Here is a 16,503-nt window from a genome sequence, read left to right as displayed (position 1 = left end):
TTAGACATGAAATCCAGGAGTTACAGAATTCTCTGGGACAGGCCTGGTCCAGAAGGCTGTGGGTGAGCAGACACAACCCATTAACCTCGTGGATTCCTTGCCACAGGCATAGGGCTTAGAGCAGGGACCCTGGTTACCTGGGCCTAAGGGCAGGACAGCCCTCTAATCTCCCCTCCTTCCCCACCCCCTGCCTTGTGTGTCTCCATAGTGGATCATTGCGGAGCTGGCCTGCTACACATATTCCATGGTGGTGGTCCCGCTCTATGACACCCTGGGCCCTGGGGCTATCCGCTACATCGTCAATACAGGTAAGCCCACTGCCACCACACCCTGCCACTGGCAGCTGGCCCCCAGCCTCCAGCTTCTCAGGTTATGCTGATTGTCTGACACTCGTAAGAGGCACTTTGCTCTCAGAAAATACTAGGGGCTTACACTGTGGCTCCTGCGTTGGCTTCCTGAGTCAAGCTGTCCCTGGTCAGACTTTACCCGAAGGTTCCTTCCACAGGGCTCAGCTGCCAAGAAGGAGCCTCTGCAACAGCCTCCACACAGGGTGCAACCCTCTGAAGTTCATGACAGCTTGGCACAGATGCAGGGGGGTGGTAAATATCTCAGACAGACCTGGGATGATGGGGGCAGAGCCTGGAACAAAGGGGAGCTTGGAATCTGCTTGAGGAGGTTCCCTGGCCTTCTGCCCTTGGTTCCGCCCAGGACCCACGGCAAATTCCTCTGTACACGAGGCCTGTCTTATGTATTTATTTACACATAAGCTATGGGCACACAGACCATGGAAGTGCTGCCTGGCACATGCTGCCTGCACTCATGGCCTGGGCCCACATGGCCTGACTCTCCTTGATGGCCCCCTGCAGCGGACATCAGCACCGTGATTGTGGACAAACCTCAGAAGGCGGTGCTTCTGCTAGAGCATGTGGAGAGGAAGGAGACTCCAGGCCTCAAGCTGATCATCCTCATGGACCCATTCGAAGAAGCCCTGAAAGAGAGAGGGCAGAAGTGCGGGGTGGTCATTAAGTCCATGCAGGCCGTGGAGGTGAGGGTCTGCCTCTGGGCTGTTTGCTGGGCTACTGCTGGCTGGTCACCAAGTCAGAACTTCTGGTTATCTGTCCCTCTCATGCCCTGGGGTGGCTGTTTTGGGCCCGCAGGGTATATCAGTGTCCAGACAGGGTAGGCTTTGCAAGGGCTGGTGGTGGGTGGTGGGGTTGGTGCCCACAGGCATCCTCTAGGAGATAGGCTCCATGGCTGGATCAGTTAATCCAGCCTGGCACTAGGTGCTGACTGGTGGACTGTGGTGCCAGCTTACCTCAGAGGTACTCACATAGCCTCTGGAGCTTCCTCATTTCCAGCTAGCCTCAGCCTGTCTGTGTCTGAGGACTATAGACATAGGTCCAGGAGACTGGGAGATGTTCTTGCAAATGTGATCCAGACCCCCAGCGGCCAGCAGAATGGATGTTTCTGTGCCTGGCCTCCCCAGAGACATCAGGTTGGTGGCAGTCTGTGGTCTGCTGGGGTGACACAGGACATCCTGGCCTCCAAGGCCTCAGGCCCTGCCCAGTAGCAGCTGACCCCCCACTGTGCCCTACTGGATCTAGGCCCCAGGCCCTCCTTCTCCTGCCTCGCTGTGTGCTCCCCACTCTACTGGTAATGCCTATGCATTGTACCCCTTCCTGGCACTGGCAGCTGACCTACACTGGCAGCCCCCACCTGCCCCACTAGCACTGACTGCTCATCCAGAAGCCTAGTCCACCCAGCTGCTGCATCCTGAGCATGTGCCCAGCCGTGCCAAGAGCACTTTAAGCCCAACATGCTCACACTTGGATTGCCATCGTACAGGTGGCGTGTGCACTTTGCTTAGCCTCTCCCTGGGGCTCGGGCTCCCTGTCTGTAATGTGTGGGGTGGTCTAGAACCTCTAGTCACCCTCCCTGTCTCCCAGGAGCCTCAGGCTTAGCTGTCTGTCTGAGAAGAGGCCACTGAGGTCGTGTCTGCCATGACCATCTCAGTGGCCTCTTTGGAATCTTAGACTCTGGGATTGGTGCAGGAGTGAGGCCTACTGAGCTGTTTATTCTAATTTTGTGTGTGTGTGTGTGTGTGTGTGTGTATGTATGTGCGTGTGTGTGAGAGAGAGACAGAGACAGAGGGACAGAAAGAGAGAGAGAAAGAACTTTTGAGCATTTAAAAACAGCATTTTCTTCTTTCAGGACTGTGGCCAAGAGAATCACCATGCTCCTGTGGTAAGCGAATCCGCCTGCAGGTCTTTATTGAGTGAGATGGCGTGCAGGGCCTGTCCTCACAGAGTCCCTCACTGTGCACAGAACAGCACCTCTGTGTTAATAAGCAACTCCCGTGTGCAAGCCAGGAAATGTCCACTCGGGTGTCCAGGACTTCTGTAAGGCTGAGGGCCCAGGGAAGGACCTGGAACAGGAGTCAGGTATTTGGGAGGGAGAAAAAAGAGCTGCCAATCCTGGCCACCCTTGGTTCTTCAAGTAACTTCTTTGGGAAGTCTTATTTTCTCACTATGAATATGGCGAACTCGCCAGAAGATGCAGTAGACAGAAGCAGCAACAGAACCAGAAATGGACTCTTGTGCCAAATGGCCTTGTGGCATCTGCTGTCTTTGTTCGTCTTTGCTTTGTGAACTGTTCTGTGCGTCATCCCCATGTGATACTTCCTGGGGTTGAGCCACAGTGAGGACAGCTGCCCCCGGGATGGGCCATGTGGGGGTTTTCAACTTTCTAAAAGGCATATGGCCTCCAGGCCTCCCTCCAGCTCAGTCCTTCCCTCTCCCTTTACACAGGCCTGAGCAGGTCACCCCTGTTTTCCCAGGGCACTGCATGGGTAGCTCCTGGTGTTTGCCCATCTCCCACACATCAGGGCTCAGTCTTAGAGAACCACTCTCCCATCCTTCAGCACCCTTTCTCTCTTCTGCCTCTGTGCCTGTGCCCAGGCTGGTTCTTCTCCCCAAAACACCCACCCACACTTCATCTGGAGAAATCTTGCTTGCCCTTCCATCTCAACTCAACTGTTACCTCCTCTAGGAAGCCATCCTCTACATGCAAGCAGACTTGATGGGCTCCTTCTGGTGACCCCAGACTATGTGCCCAGTGCCAGGGCAAGGGCTGATGCAGAGCAGCCTTGGTGACACAGTGGGCAGCTCAGTGCCCAAGCCACACGTGCTCCCAAGCTTAACCCCAGATACTTGGGAGAACATGGGAAGGAGGGAGGGAACTGGGTCACATCCACTAGAAACGTCAGAGCTTTGATAGAGACCGAGATGTGGCCATTGCAGCCCAATCCCACCTAGGATAATTCAGCCTAGGCTCAAGTAGGGGAGGCAGTGGGACCAGATGTGAGGTTGGTGGGACAGATTAGTGTTCACACTCCAGTTAGGTTTCCTCAGCTTCTTTTTCTTTTTCCTGAGCGCTCACCTGCCCACCTTTCTGAGTGCAGAACACAGGAGCATGCAGGCGTGCCCAACACGTGCTCCCACCCACATACAGCATACATATGGGCCTGGCTGGTTGGGGAGCCCAGGCATCTTGGGCCCTGGCTGGCCACACTGGGTCTCCCTAACACACTCCTCTTCTCACCCCTGCAGCCCCCGCAGCCTGATGACCTCTCCATTGTGTGTTTCACAAGCGGCACGACAGGTAAGCAGAGGCACGCAGATCCCCAGCCATGGCTACCTGCACCCTTCCCTGGTGGCCTAGTAGGTGACAGCTGGAGTCTTTGATACCCTGTTTGAAATGGGCTGAGCTTTGTCTGGTGCCTGGCTCCAGACACTGGGTCCCTCCTGCACCTCCCAGTGCCCAGAATAAGAGTGGCCAGATACAGATGGACAGTGTGCATTGGGAGGTCCAGTGTGAGGGCTTGGCACCTCCCAGAGCTGAGTCAGCAGAGTCATGGGCAGCTGGATCATGTGCTGAGGGAAGATCCTTTCTCACTGGCATCATTTCTCTCTGGTAAACAGCTCTCACTCCCCTGCTTTCTGCCTCTGCCTGACCTTTGTGTTGGGGACTGGGGAAAGAGTGTGAGGTTTGGCGTCTGAGCACCTTGGTTTGAGTCCTACCTCCACTGCTTGCTGGGGGACTGTGAGCCAGTCATTTAACTTCTCTGCCACCAGTGTCCCCAATTTCTCATCTGCTATGAGGGTGGCTAAAGGTGTCAAGTGGGAGATGGGACAGTGTGTGAAAGGGCAATGCAGATGCTCTGCGGGCTGGGGCTGGTGTGCCATGAGCAAGGCTGTCAGGCAAAGCACACAAGCAGAAATGACGCCCTCTGTGCTTGGAGCTGACAGAGGAGCACACACATCAACAGTGGCAGGAATAATCAAGGAAGGTTTCCTGGGGGAGGCAGAAAGCGCAAGAGGACATAGCACAGGCACAACCCTCTGCATTTCTATAGCATGCTGTCCACCCTCTCTCTGCACCACTGGGGCCTCAGCACAGCCTGTGAGGTGAGCAGGATTGTCACCAAGCCTGCTTGCTCCAAAGGGACACCAGCAGCAAGTAGAAGCACCAGGACCTGTGCCCTGCTCTCATAATTCCCAGGCCAGAGCCTTTCCCAGTGCTACCTTTCCATCTCATCTGATGACGTGGATGTCACTTGCCTTGCCCTGAATGGGCAGGAAGTCTCCAGCCTTCTTTTTCCAAACTGAGGATTGGCCCATCTTGATGACAGCTCTCAGTAGGCAGTGAACTGGGTTCTGCATGCCTTCTGCAGATGCAGCCTCTAAGGCATTTGACAGACCTGTGACCAGACCTACAACCAGGATTATTCATGTTAGTGGATCACGATAAACATGCTTTATCGAATATAGATAGATTTTTACTATTAACTCACATGGGTTCAAGGATTTCCATCATATTCTACTAAACTCTGTCAGAAAAATAACAACACAGCCCTTCCTCTCTAGGAGCTGACATCCAGAGCCAACCCAGGATTCAAAAATGCCCTTCAGGTTTATGTTGCTTTTTAAAGAGCACTTTCCGATGTCTTTTTGTCTTGAGTTTTACAATGTGAATTTTTGGTGACATGGTTTTGGGGAGCAGGTCACTGCTATGGCCTTATCTTTGGACCTGCCTTCAAAGTGTGCCTTCAGCCTTTTAACAGGTGACTTGGTCACAGACATTGCCCTTGGATCTGGAGAAAAACTTCATGATGCAGAAATGTGCTATTGCCTGGCTGGGGAGGGCAGACATCATGTCCAGTGCTTTTCCAGACTGTAGGAAGCTGAGCCATCCTACTCAAGCTCTGTGTGGTGGAAGCAGAATGTATGGGGCTTGGAACATAGGCTGTGATTTACTTTCCCAGACCTCCCACTCCAAAGCTATGGCTGGTGCCTGGGCAGAGCTGGGGGAGTGAGCAGGGCTCTGGCCTGATATCACCCCGCCTGGCTTGTGCACTTGGATTTCCTTGGCTTTAGGCTAAGCCCGTGCTGTGCCTCTTGTACTCATCCTCTTGTCGGGCACATCAGCCTTGTGTGTCCTCAGCGTCACAGCCCAGATACAGCTTCCCTTAAATGTAAGCTAAATGTCCTGGCTCCCAGCCTCATCAAGGGCCACATTGTTCTTTTCATGGGGAAAAATGGAAAATATGATCTGAACCTGACATTTGGCCCATGATTCTGGTGGAATCATTCCAGGAAGATTTCATTCTTGGCATGGGGTGGAAAAAATCTGTGGAGATTCCTAGAATAAGTCAGTACTTTGAAGTCCCTATTCAGGCCAAGAAGGCCTGGGAGGTGGTGAGAGCTTGTGGTCTGTCTGTACCCAGTGATGGCTGAGGGGTGGGCATGTGGTTTGCTGTTCATTTCCAAATAACTGTTAGCTGGACTGGAATCTGAACCCATTCCCACCTCTGAAAAAAAGATAATATGTGGATGTAACACAGCCCAGTTTGGGAAATTGGGTCCCTTGAATGATAGTTAGGATGTTTTATCCTTGTGAGTTCATATACCTTGTCTTCCTAGCAAAGAAAATACAGTGCTTTTAAAAAACATAACTTCCAGTCTATGTGTCTTTAGCACTCTTTTTCTAATTCATCTATATTCATTCATTCAGCTAATTTTTGTGAGTACCCACTATGCATCAGACCTAGCATTAGGTGCTGAGGGCATAGGGATGGAGAAGACATAGGTCTGCACCCATGAGCTCCCAGCTTGTGTCATCAGGCAGTTACAATATGATGCAGTCACTGCCTTGAGGTCTGCATCCCTGGTGCATGGGTTACCCAGCCACCGAGAGATCAGTACAGCAGGACAGAAAGGATTCCCAGAGGAAGTCACTCTAAACAGAGTCCTGAAGGATCAGTAGCTGCAGAAGCCAGGGAAGGGCATTCCCTGCAGGAGAAAGAGCATGTGCGGAGGCCTGATGGTAGCACAGAACATGCTGCTTTGCAGGAGTTTTGAGAGGAAAAGAGAGGGCCCAAGGCAGGGCTTGAGGGCACGAGCACGAGGGAGATGATGGGACAGGAGTTCCCAATAGAGGTCAGGCAGGAGGGGCTGGAGAGACTAGAGGAGAACAGGATCTGTCAGCATCGTCTGTGGTTAAGTTGTAACTGGAGGATGTCACCATGAAATGACCTGCTGGTGCTCTTGACAAAGGCTGGTCCTCCCAGCACTTTGGGAGGCCGAGGTGGGCGGATCACAAGGTCAGGAGATCGAGCCCATCCTGGCTAACATGGTGAAACCCCATCTGTACTAAAAATACGAACAATTAGCTGAGTGTGGTGGCGCGCGCCTGTAGTCCCAGCTACTTGGGAGCAGAGGAAGGAGAATCGCTTGAACCCGGGAGGCGGAGGTTGCAGTGAGCTGAAATTATGCCACTTCACTCCAGTCTGGGCAACAGAGCAAGACTCCATCACAAAAACAAAACAAAACAAAAGGCTTGTCCTGGGGCATGGGGTGGAGGAGCTGGTTGCTGTGGACTGAGAAGCGAATGGGAAGTAAAGATATTCATTCAGTACAAGCATGTGTACACTTCTTTCAAGAAGCTTGGCCATGCCACCAAAAGGCATGCTCCATCATGTTCACAGCAACACTGTAATAGTCAAAATCTGGAAATAATTCAAATGCTTATTTGCTTACAGTAGAACATTATGCCACAATGTTGAGCAAAAGAAACCAGGCACAAAAGATTGTATGATTTCTTTCATATGAAATTATAAAACATGATAAATTACCCTGTGGTTTTACAAATCAGGATAGGGGGTATCTTCTGGGATAATGGCACCCTGGAAGGGTGATAAGGGAGCCTCTGGGATGCTGGTGATGTTCTATGTCTTGATCTGGGTGCTGGTTGTACAGCCAAGTTCACTTTGGAAAACTCCATTGAGCTTTACACTTATTTGGGCACTTTTCCATGTGTGTGTTATACTTGAGGAGAAGTTGTGGGGGGTTTTTTTGTGTTTTTTTTAATAGTTGACTATGAAGGTATGGCAGAGAGCAAAATTGGCAGCTGGTGGAGCCAAGGGCTTTGGGGGAGGTTTGTTGCTCTTCTGGAGTTCCTGAAAGTGTTTCTTATGGCTGAGAAGGGGCCACTGGAGACAGAGAAAAGGAAGAGGATGCTCAAGCACCAAAGCCCCCGAAGCTTTGGTGTGGGCTGGGGAGAGAGGAGGCCTCCAAGTACCAGGGAGGAGATGGCCCTGCTAGGAAGGAAGGGGTAAGAGCAGAGTCTGGGAGGCCAGGAAGATGCGGGGAGTCTTCTGACGGCTTCTGCCTCCTTTGTGGAGTGGGAGTCAGAGTCCTGGCTGAGGATGAGAGGAGTCTAAAGGGGCCATTTGTTGACAGTTTCTGGGAAGAGAGCCCCTCTGGGACAGAGGCTATGAGCCTCGGGGTCCGCGCTGTGGAGGGAGCAGGAAGGTTGGCAGCTGGATTGGCTTGGTGGGGTTTTCAGAATGGGATCCTTGGGGAGGCCCAAGAGCTGAAGCACTTGACAGGAGAGTTACTGAAGGGAGGGACACAGGAGTCAGCGTGGGAGGGAGGGAGGGACAAGAAAGAAGATAGGAGGGGAAGGGCCACAGGTCTGGAGTCATATGAAAGCGTCTCAAAGCATGAGGGATCAATTCTAAGCACTGGCTGTGGGGCCGGGAGGCTGAGGGGGTGGAGGCCATTCAAATTGGGGCATCCCTTCTGTTCTGAGGATGCCCATGAAAGCCCAGGCATATACAGTCATTTAGCTGAGCATGTAAGTGCCCATCAGCCCCAGAACTGTGGCTACTCAGAGGTGGGCTTTCTGGGGAAAATGTTCACCATGACCTATTCGTTTTGTGCTATTTGGTTCAAGACCTGAATGAATGTAGATATAAAATTAAATCTCAGCACTCCTGCTGTACAGCTTTAGGATTACTTAACCTCTCTTAAGCTTGTTTTCTTGGGTATTAGATGAATACATTTAACTTACTGCATAGGGCTGTTTCAAGAAATAACTGAGTTACCATGTATGAAGTGCCCAGCACAGTGCTAACATTAGTGGGTGTTGAGTACTTGGCTACTATTATAGTTATTATTTCTATTCTTACTAGCCCTCAAGTCTGATTTTTTAGATTGGTGGATATGGGATTGATAAAAGTAAGACTCAGACCTAAAGATTTGAGAGCCTTTAGCAGGAAGACGAACACTCTACCTGCATTATGAAACTTCCAGAGAATGTCAGTCACCAGTAACTATTATAACCCACCTTTAACTATTTAAAAGCAGAAACAAGCAGCCAGAATCCCCCAGCTGGGTGGCCCAGAACTGTCCCCAAACCCACTTCCACCCCTGCAGGAGAAACCTTGAGCTTAACTCCATCCGCAGCTGTTGTCACTTGGAGCCAACATCCAACCAGGGCAGATCGTCACCCAGCAAAATGCCTTTCTACATAATAGCCACCATGGGAGGCCTGCCCAGGAACACTGACCAAAGCCAAAATGTCATTGGCAGAATGTAACACTTGGAGAGTTTTTCTTCAGTGGCTAGAGAGAAAATTAAATACAAGAATGGTCAGCTTATGAGTGGATGATGGGTAATAGACAGTGGGTCTCATACTTCTGAGACATTGGCGGCCTGGGTAGCCAGCATCTCTTACTGACATTGCACCAGAAAAGGAGAAAACCAGGGAAAATTCTGCAATATGATTCTGTAACCTTTCAGTCTCCCCCCACAATATGTTGCCAACATTCACTTCTTCTTCATCCTTTGGGACCACATGTAGAGACAACTTAAAGAAATAATTTGGGCATGTCTGGGAATGTTTTAAAATTCCATATGCCATTAGACATGTATAAATTGGCATTCATATCCACAAGAAAACTAAAGGACATGAACTTTTCTCATCATGTTGGAGAAGAAAAGGGCTTATCTAACCAAGTGGAATTGAATAACTACTGCTGTTGTATGTGTTTTGGCTTGAACTGAATGGAGGCTTTAGAATTATTTTTTATCAATGAAGACAGTTTTCCCTTGAGATTCTTACACCAGTCACCCTGAGTTCTCTCAAGCATGAACAAGTCAGCCAACTTCGCAAATCCAAAGCTCTGTAACACGGGACTCTATTTCATGACACTTCTGATTTCATACCTAGTGTTTGGGAGATATTCCTTAGAAACTTCCAGATCCTAAGAGTCAGTGGGAAGAAATTGCTAGGTGACACTTGGAATACTCTGTGGGCCCAGGTACTCTGTGGGATTTGTGTATGAGACAACTTGGATATTTCTTAATCTGAGCCTGGGTTTGAGGAAAGATGTTAGGATGAAAGAAGGATAGGCAGAGATAAAATTAGACCCCATGGCACTTTTTCTTTTCAAAAGGAAGATATTTTGACAGATATTTATTAGAGAAATGTAACTTTTTAAATCATGTCATAATCTTCTGTGTCCCCAGAATCACCTCTGTGATTTGCAATATGGGTGGAAGTGCCAGAGTGCAGGTTAAAACCCCATCCACCATACATTCAGTCAAACAGATGTGTCTTGTCTCTTGAATTCAAAGATTGGGCCATGCCTGATGCTCTTATCTCTGACAAATGGGTCACCAGTAAGTTGAACAAGTAGGCCTCCTGGGCTATAATTATGAGAGCAACTTTATTTTTATCTTCATTCGTGCCTTTAAATTTGTGCCGCGGGGGTAGTTCTTTTTCTGCTCCTGGGCAAAAACTCAGGCATCTTGTGCCTTTTCTGGTCACTCTCAGTTAATTAAAAAGTCCTATGGACCTTGCAAGTCACAAACACAGTCTTAATTCAGAATTACAAGTGTCAGTCCAAAATAGGAATCAGTACACTTCACTGAGACTCCTTCCTCTCCTGAGCGAGGGCTGGCTGCAGGCTTGGTAAGGAGGGCATGGTCCTCCTCTCCTCTGTTCCTCTCTGATGTTTTTCCTTCTCCCCCAGCTTGCTAACAGAGGTTTCTGCCCTCTCCTACCAGGTCTGAAGTGGGGTAGGAGAATAAATAAGTGGACTATGAAAGTTGAAAGATGGTTTTGGGCAAACGTCTAAAACTCCCTCTACTTGATGGCTGCCTTCATGAGCACTCTTGATTTAGGTGGTGCCCTTCCTTGGGTTGCCTGCTGCCTGCTCCACTTCAGCTTCTGCCTCTGGTGTACTCTTGATTGTCTCCCCTCATGGGCGATGGTCCTTTTGCCCTGGCAAACTGGTCTCGTGGATAAGATTTCTTGCACCCTACCATTCCCACCACTGCTCTCTGAGACTGATGTTCTTTTCTGTAGACTCCATATCCAGACTCCCTGGGATTAATTTGGTTTTTTTTAGTTTTACAACCACAGTCTTCTTCATCTTTCTCACTGGGCCCCCCAGCTGCAGGGAGCACAATCAGGCACTTCAAGTGATCCCATTAGGGGCTGAGTTAGCTCGGGTGTTAGGTTGAGATTGGGAGAGAGGACCCTTCATTCCTCCCCTTTTGATGGGCTATGACTCAGTGTAGCTGTCTCCAAAGATAAAAAAAAATTCTCTCTCTCTCTCTCTCTTTCTCTCCCCACCCCCTCATTGAGGCAAATTTCACATAGCATAAAATCAACTCCATTTTAAAGTGAGCAATTCAGGGGCATTGAGTACAACACTCTCTTAGTCTCTACTCAGCCCTTTTATTGCCTCATTCAGCGTGAGGGTTGCAAAGTTAACATGTTGGCTTATTTGATGTTTCCTGGGTAAATTCTGCATGTAGTCTGGCCCCTCACTTTTGTGTTTTACAGCTATTGTATCTGCTGCCTCAGTGGAAGCATCTGATTTAACATCTTTGGCTGCCTCAGTGGAAACTAATTTAACATCTTTCATACCTAGATTCTATCTTTAGATCTTATAGAAGCCTGTGAGGTGGGCATTACTGTCCCTATCTTACAGGTAAGGAAACAGAGAGGAACAACGACTTGCCAGTGTTATGCTGGTAGTGAGTGGCAAGGCTAGCATTTGAGCCTTGTCAGATCTGTCCAGCAGGAACTTTGGGATTGTATCTACCCTGACAGGATATGGTGGCCAAGTTGGCCTCCCTTCCCAGCCTGCTGTGCCTGGGATCCCTAGCCACCTCTACCCTCTGAGTCATCCTAGCAGCCCCTGACTTCCTCAAGGGCCCAGAGAACTAGGCCTCACGAGCAGTAGTGAAAGGTCATATCAAAACAAAGCAAGAATATTTGTGTCCCATTTCTGCCAAGGAGCAGGCAGGAAGGGCTGCCCAGCCCTCTTGGATCTGCAGCCTGGCCTGAGCCTGGGGCCTTTCCAGGTGCCAAATGCAGCAGGGAAGTCCTCTGCGATCAGAGTTGGCTGCTGGACTCAGGAGACCAGCCCCACTCAGGCCCAGGGAGTAGTACAGAGCCCTTGCTGTACATAAGGGTACTGGGGGCTAAGAGCCTCTGCTCCTGAAGGAAGATGGGAGAGGATAAGGCACAGACCACAAGCAGTTGACCCTTCAGGCCTTGAGGCACCCCTCCTGTGCAGCCATGTCACCTGCCTCCTGATCCCATGCTGCTGGGAGCCTAGTGGTAGGCTATGTCTGTAGGATAGAGGTCCCTGAAGCAGCATTCATCTGCCTGTAAGTCTAAAGGTGGCTGAAGACAAAGGCCAGAGGCTTGGGTGGACAGCCTGGGTGTCTGGGACTGCCAACTTGGGCACTGCTCTCAAGAAGTGGCCCTTGAGTTTCTAACTAATTTGACTTCTTGCTTTCTTTTTATAGGGAACCCAAAAGGTGCGATGCTCACCCATGGGAACGTGGTGGCTGATTTCTCAGGCTTTCTGAAAGTGACAGAGGTGAATAAAGTAGAATTACTGTTGCAGGTGTCTCTTGAGGACAACCTCAAGCCTCAGAGGATTTTTTTTATTTGTTTGTTTTCTTTTTATTTTATTTTTTTCCTGATATAATCTGGGCTGCCACTCACAGGCAGGAGTTTCTGTTCTTGTTAGAGCAACCCCACTTTTACCATCACTTTTCACTCCAAATACTGAAATGATCCATACGTGACAAATCTTCAGTTGATTTCTGGGAGTACTAAGATCCCAGAAAGAAAAGCATGCAAACCTATTTTTCCTTTCTAACTTCAAATAACTTTGAAAATTGATATACCTATGGTTTTGTGTGTACCTTTATTTAGAAAGTAATCCTTAATAACTTGTTTTTCAAAGGTCAGGGTTTAATTCAGTCATTTTGTGTTTAAGGACTACTAGAGTCTGAGAAACAACGGCAACTGCTAATTTATAAGGCTGTACTTAAAGGTAAATCTAAAATCAAAAAAGCTTTGATGTCTTGGCCTGACCAAAGCATGTTAGCATTTTATAACTGGCTAACAAAGGAGGACTTTTCCCACAAGTGGTGAGTATGTCCTGCAGTTTCCTTCAGCATAAAGGAGTGTATCTTTTCAAAAAAGTTTGCCTTTTTCTCACTGTGGAGAAAGTCCCTCTCCACGTTCATGGTAGATGACATTATGGAGTGTGTGCCCCAAACACTTAGTAGAAAACTGTGAGAGACAGTTTATTTTAGTAGAAAACTGTGAGAGACAGTTGGTGGCTGAGCCCAGGTCAGAAGCCAAGGTTTGCCCAAGCTGGCCCAAAAGCCAGCACAGGAGAATGAAGGCCTCTGCAAAGGGGTGGAGAGCAGGGAAGTCCAGCAGAGGAGAGCACCTGGAGGTACAGCCCACCCGGATCCCAAGCCTTGTGCAGGGCTCCCCTGGCTGGAGTAGCCCCTGTCCCTAGGGTCAGTCCCATCTGTGAGATGTGTCCTGGGCCCTCCCTTTGCTGGCGGGGCACAGCAGGGCTCCCTGTCAGCATTCCCCTTTAAGGCCCTGGTTCCAGGGATGGCTTGTGAGGCCAGGCTCAGCCAGTGTTTGGGGTTTGGCCTTGTCTCCTCCTCTGGCTGGGGCTTGTACCCCAGCCACAGTTGCATAGACTTAGGAGTCTCTGGGCCCCTTTCTCTGCAAGGACTAGAAAGTGCTGACTAGTCAAGACCTTCTGAATCCCTGCCCAGGTAGCCCAGGGATCCTGGAGAAATGGGGTGTGGGGCAGGTCCTGCAGGTGTGGGGAGGAAGGGGAGAGAGCCGGGCTAGCGCTGACTGACTGCAAGTGAGGGGCAGGCCCTCAGAGAGGAGACTTCCCTGCGGAGCCCACTCTGCTGGTTTCTGTGTGCTTCATTTGGCTCTTTGCTTCTGCAGATAACCTAGACCCACTGACGCTGCGACCTAACACTCCGCTTCCTATGCTGCCCTGTCTCTCTGTCTCTTCTTTCTGCTCCTTTCCCCTCCCTCTCTCTCTCCCTCTCTCTCTCATTTCTTCTCTCTTTCATTTCACCTCTCTCTCTGTCCTCACCACTCCCATTCCCCTCCCCCTCTTCCTGTTTGCCCTCCAGGACCATTTTCTCTTTATTGTTTTATGATTCTCTTGTCGTCTTCCTGTCAGTGTTTCTTTCCTTTCTGTCTCCCATGCCCGTCGCCTGCAGAAAGTGATCTTTCCGAGACAGGACGATGTGCTCATCTCCTTCCTGCCTCTGGCTCACATGTTTGAGAGAGTAATCCAGGTAAGACGCCCACCTGACTGACCGGGCCTTGCCTGGGCTCCTTCTTTTTTCTTACAGAGTCAGTGGGCTCCCACTTGTGCGGATGTGCACATTTCCTATTTGCCTTTAGCACACATGTTTGAGCGAATGGTGCAGGTAAGGCCCTGGCATCAGGGAGGCACACTCTGTGCCTAGAACCCATAACCCTAGCGGGTGTCACTTGTCACTGGTGGCATGAAGTAGGACCAAACTGCCCTGTCCTCAGAAGGTACCATAGGGGTCAGAGGGCTCAGAGGACTTTAGCCACCCCACTTGTCCCTCCTGGGAGCATTGTTCCAGGGAAGCCCCCAGGCCTGCCCTGTCTTACCCATGGACACACTCAGCTGAGAGAGACCCCAGCTGATAGCATCTTCTCAGAGAGCATTGCAGCTTTGCAGAAGTGCTTTACCTTTCAAGCTCTGTGCAGTGCAGCTCCATTTATGACCAAAACACTTATGTTCCATAACTTTTACAATTCACAAACTCCTAAAAGAGAAAACAAAAGAGTAAAGTTGGGGAATGAAACTGGCATGGCTCCTCAGGCTGCAGATGGGGACTGGCCTGAGGCTTGGCCTGAGGCTGGCCCTGAGACAGGCCTTGTGGAAATACAGAGGGAGTGGGAGGAGGAATCCATATGTGATTATGGAGACAAGGAATTCCCCATATATGTGTCACTCAAGGGACCAGCGTATGAAAAAACTGTGTCTTCTAGGCCTTTCTCATTTTGCCTTGGGGGAGGTCTTATGTAATAGTGCAGGTAAGGCTCTGGCATCTGGAGAGCATGCTTTCTAGCTTTCCAGACCTGGATTCAATGCCAGCAATTACTGTAAATTAGTTTTGTGACCCTGGGCAAGTCATGTAACCTCTTTGAGCTTTGTGTTCCTCACCTGTAGAAATGCCACTTCCCTTAGAGGGTTGCTATGAGCATTAAAGAAAGGAGCATATATAAGGCCCCTGGTGTACTCCTAGTCCCATTAGGAACCAGCCAGGGGCTCCCCCTTGGCCTCCCACTAAACAGCACCCACAGCCAACTTCGGCAGCATCTTCAGTACTCATGGGGCCTACACACCTTCACCTTCCCAGAATTCCCTGGGGAAATCCAATGACTCTAAGACTTGGAGCAGACCCATTAGTAGGCTGTAGTACATCTCAAAGGCCTGAGTCCCCAGGGAGGCCCATGTCCAGGGTTTGGGAGTAGGTGAGGGGGCACACGCCAGTGAGAATGGCTGCTTTGGCATCTCCCAGAGGCTCAGGATTCCACTCCATCTTCTGCTTCATCTCCCTGTGCCTGAGTGGGACTTAGTTGGAAGGTGAGGGGGTGGGGGTCACCTCAGATGGCATTCATCAGATGGCAGCAGCCAGAGGTGGATCAGGGGGTCATGGGTGCCCTCCATGTAGGGCAGCACTTTGGACCGCTTTGGACTATAGCCAGTAGTGACCACCCTAAGGGACTCCTCCCTTCCTGTCCTGTCTTTCCAGTCTGTCGTCTATTGCCACGGAGGGCGTGTTGGCTTCTTCCAGGGAGACATCCGTCTCCTCTCAGATGACATGAAGGCTCTATGCCCCACCATCTTCCCTGTGGTCCCACGACTGCTGAACCGGATGTATGACAAGGTGAGTTCTGCAGGGAGTCTTCAGCCAGGCTGAGGGGCTGCATATTTGCTTGTTTGGACAGGGTCTGGAGCCCCAGGCAGGCTTTCAATGCCTCCACCGCCAAGTCCTGGAACTTGGCTCCTCTTTTGTAGTTCCTGACTCTTTCTCATTCTTCCTTCTCCCATTTTCTTCCTATTCTCCAAAAACCCCTGTGGGAGAGATTTTTTTCAGGAACTTCCATCTTCACAGCATGCCTGGACCCTGGCAGTGTTAACCTTCAGCTCAATGTCACACACTCAGTGACCTCCTGCAGGGGCAAAATGGAACATGGCTTCTCTGCTGGCCAGTCTGGGCCTTATTCCTGGGGGATATATCTAGAAGTGAGACATTCAGGCTCTGACAGCTGCTCCAACTTGTGTTCCTCAGATCTTCAGCCAGGCAAACACACCGTTAAAGCGCTGGCTCCTGGAGTTTGCTGCAAAGCGTAAGCAAGCCGAGGTTCGGAGTGGAATCATCAGGAATGATAGTATCTGGGATGAACTCTTCTTTAATAAGATTCAGGTAAGAAAATTAACAAGTGATTATAGAGTGACACCTAAGTATCCAACGGGTGACCTTACAGGAGAACTGGAGAAGTTCATCCCAGTGCCCTGTAATCATGTGAAATAATAACTCATTTGCTCATGAAATCAAAGCTTAAGCTATGATTGAAATTTTAAACTTAGACATTTTTGATTTTTGGAGATACGTTACATTTGAGATGAGCAAGAAGAAAACCTACTATGGATAGTAGGTCCCTTGATCTCCACAGGCAACAGTGTGGCTTTGCCCTTGGGTAGTCAGGTCAGTGCTCCACTGAGAAGCTCCTGGGCCCTGAAGGTTCTCTTGCCCC

The 16,503-nt window shown here is 50.0% G+C and overlaps 1 protein-coding gene across 6 annotated transcripts in view; it reads left to right on the top strand.

Annotated features, from left to right (window-relative positions):
* ACSL6 (acyl-CoA synthetase long chain family member 6) overlaps positions 1 to 16,503 on the top strand; it is a 65,103-nt gene that overhangs the window by 22,736 nt on the left and 25,864 nt on the right. For 3 of the 6 annotated variants that reach the window (XM_054555919.2, XM_054555920.2, XM_024247584.3), the window contains exons 6-13: positions 209 to 308; positions 867 to 1,045; positions 2,212 to 2,244; positions 3,609 to 3,660; positions 12,171 to 12,244; positions 13,923 to 14,000; positions 15,498 to 15,632; positions 16,038 to 16,172. In XM_054555919.2, the coding sequence (XP_054411894.1) occupies positions 209 to 308; positions 867 to 1,045; positions 2,212 to 2,244; positions 3,609 to 3,660; positions 12,171 to 12,244; positions 13,923 to 14,000; positions 15,498 to 15,632; positions 16,038 to 16,172 (786 nt within the window). Of the gene's footprint in view, positions 1 to 208; positions 309 to 866; positions 1,046 to 2,211; positions 2,245 to 3,608; positions 3,661 to 12,170; positions 12,245 to 13,922; positions 14,001 to 14,057; positions 14,136 to 15,497; positions 15,633 to 16,037; positions 16,173 to 16,503 lie in introns of all 6 variants that reach the window. The other 3 variants (XM_063724241.1, XM_063724242.1, XM_024247585.3) reach the window with 1 other exon arrangement.

Source organism: Pongo abelii, chromosome 4, assembly GCF_028885655.2.
Source record: "Pongo abelii isolate AG06213 chromosome 4, NHGRI_mPonAbe1-v2.0_pri, whole genome shotgun sequence".
NCBI classification, from domain to species: domain Eukaryota; kingdom Metazoa; phylum Chordata; class Mammalia; order Primates; family Hominidae; genus Pongo; species Pongo abelii.
This window is presented reverse-complemented; position numbering and strand designations above follow the sequence as displayed.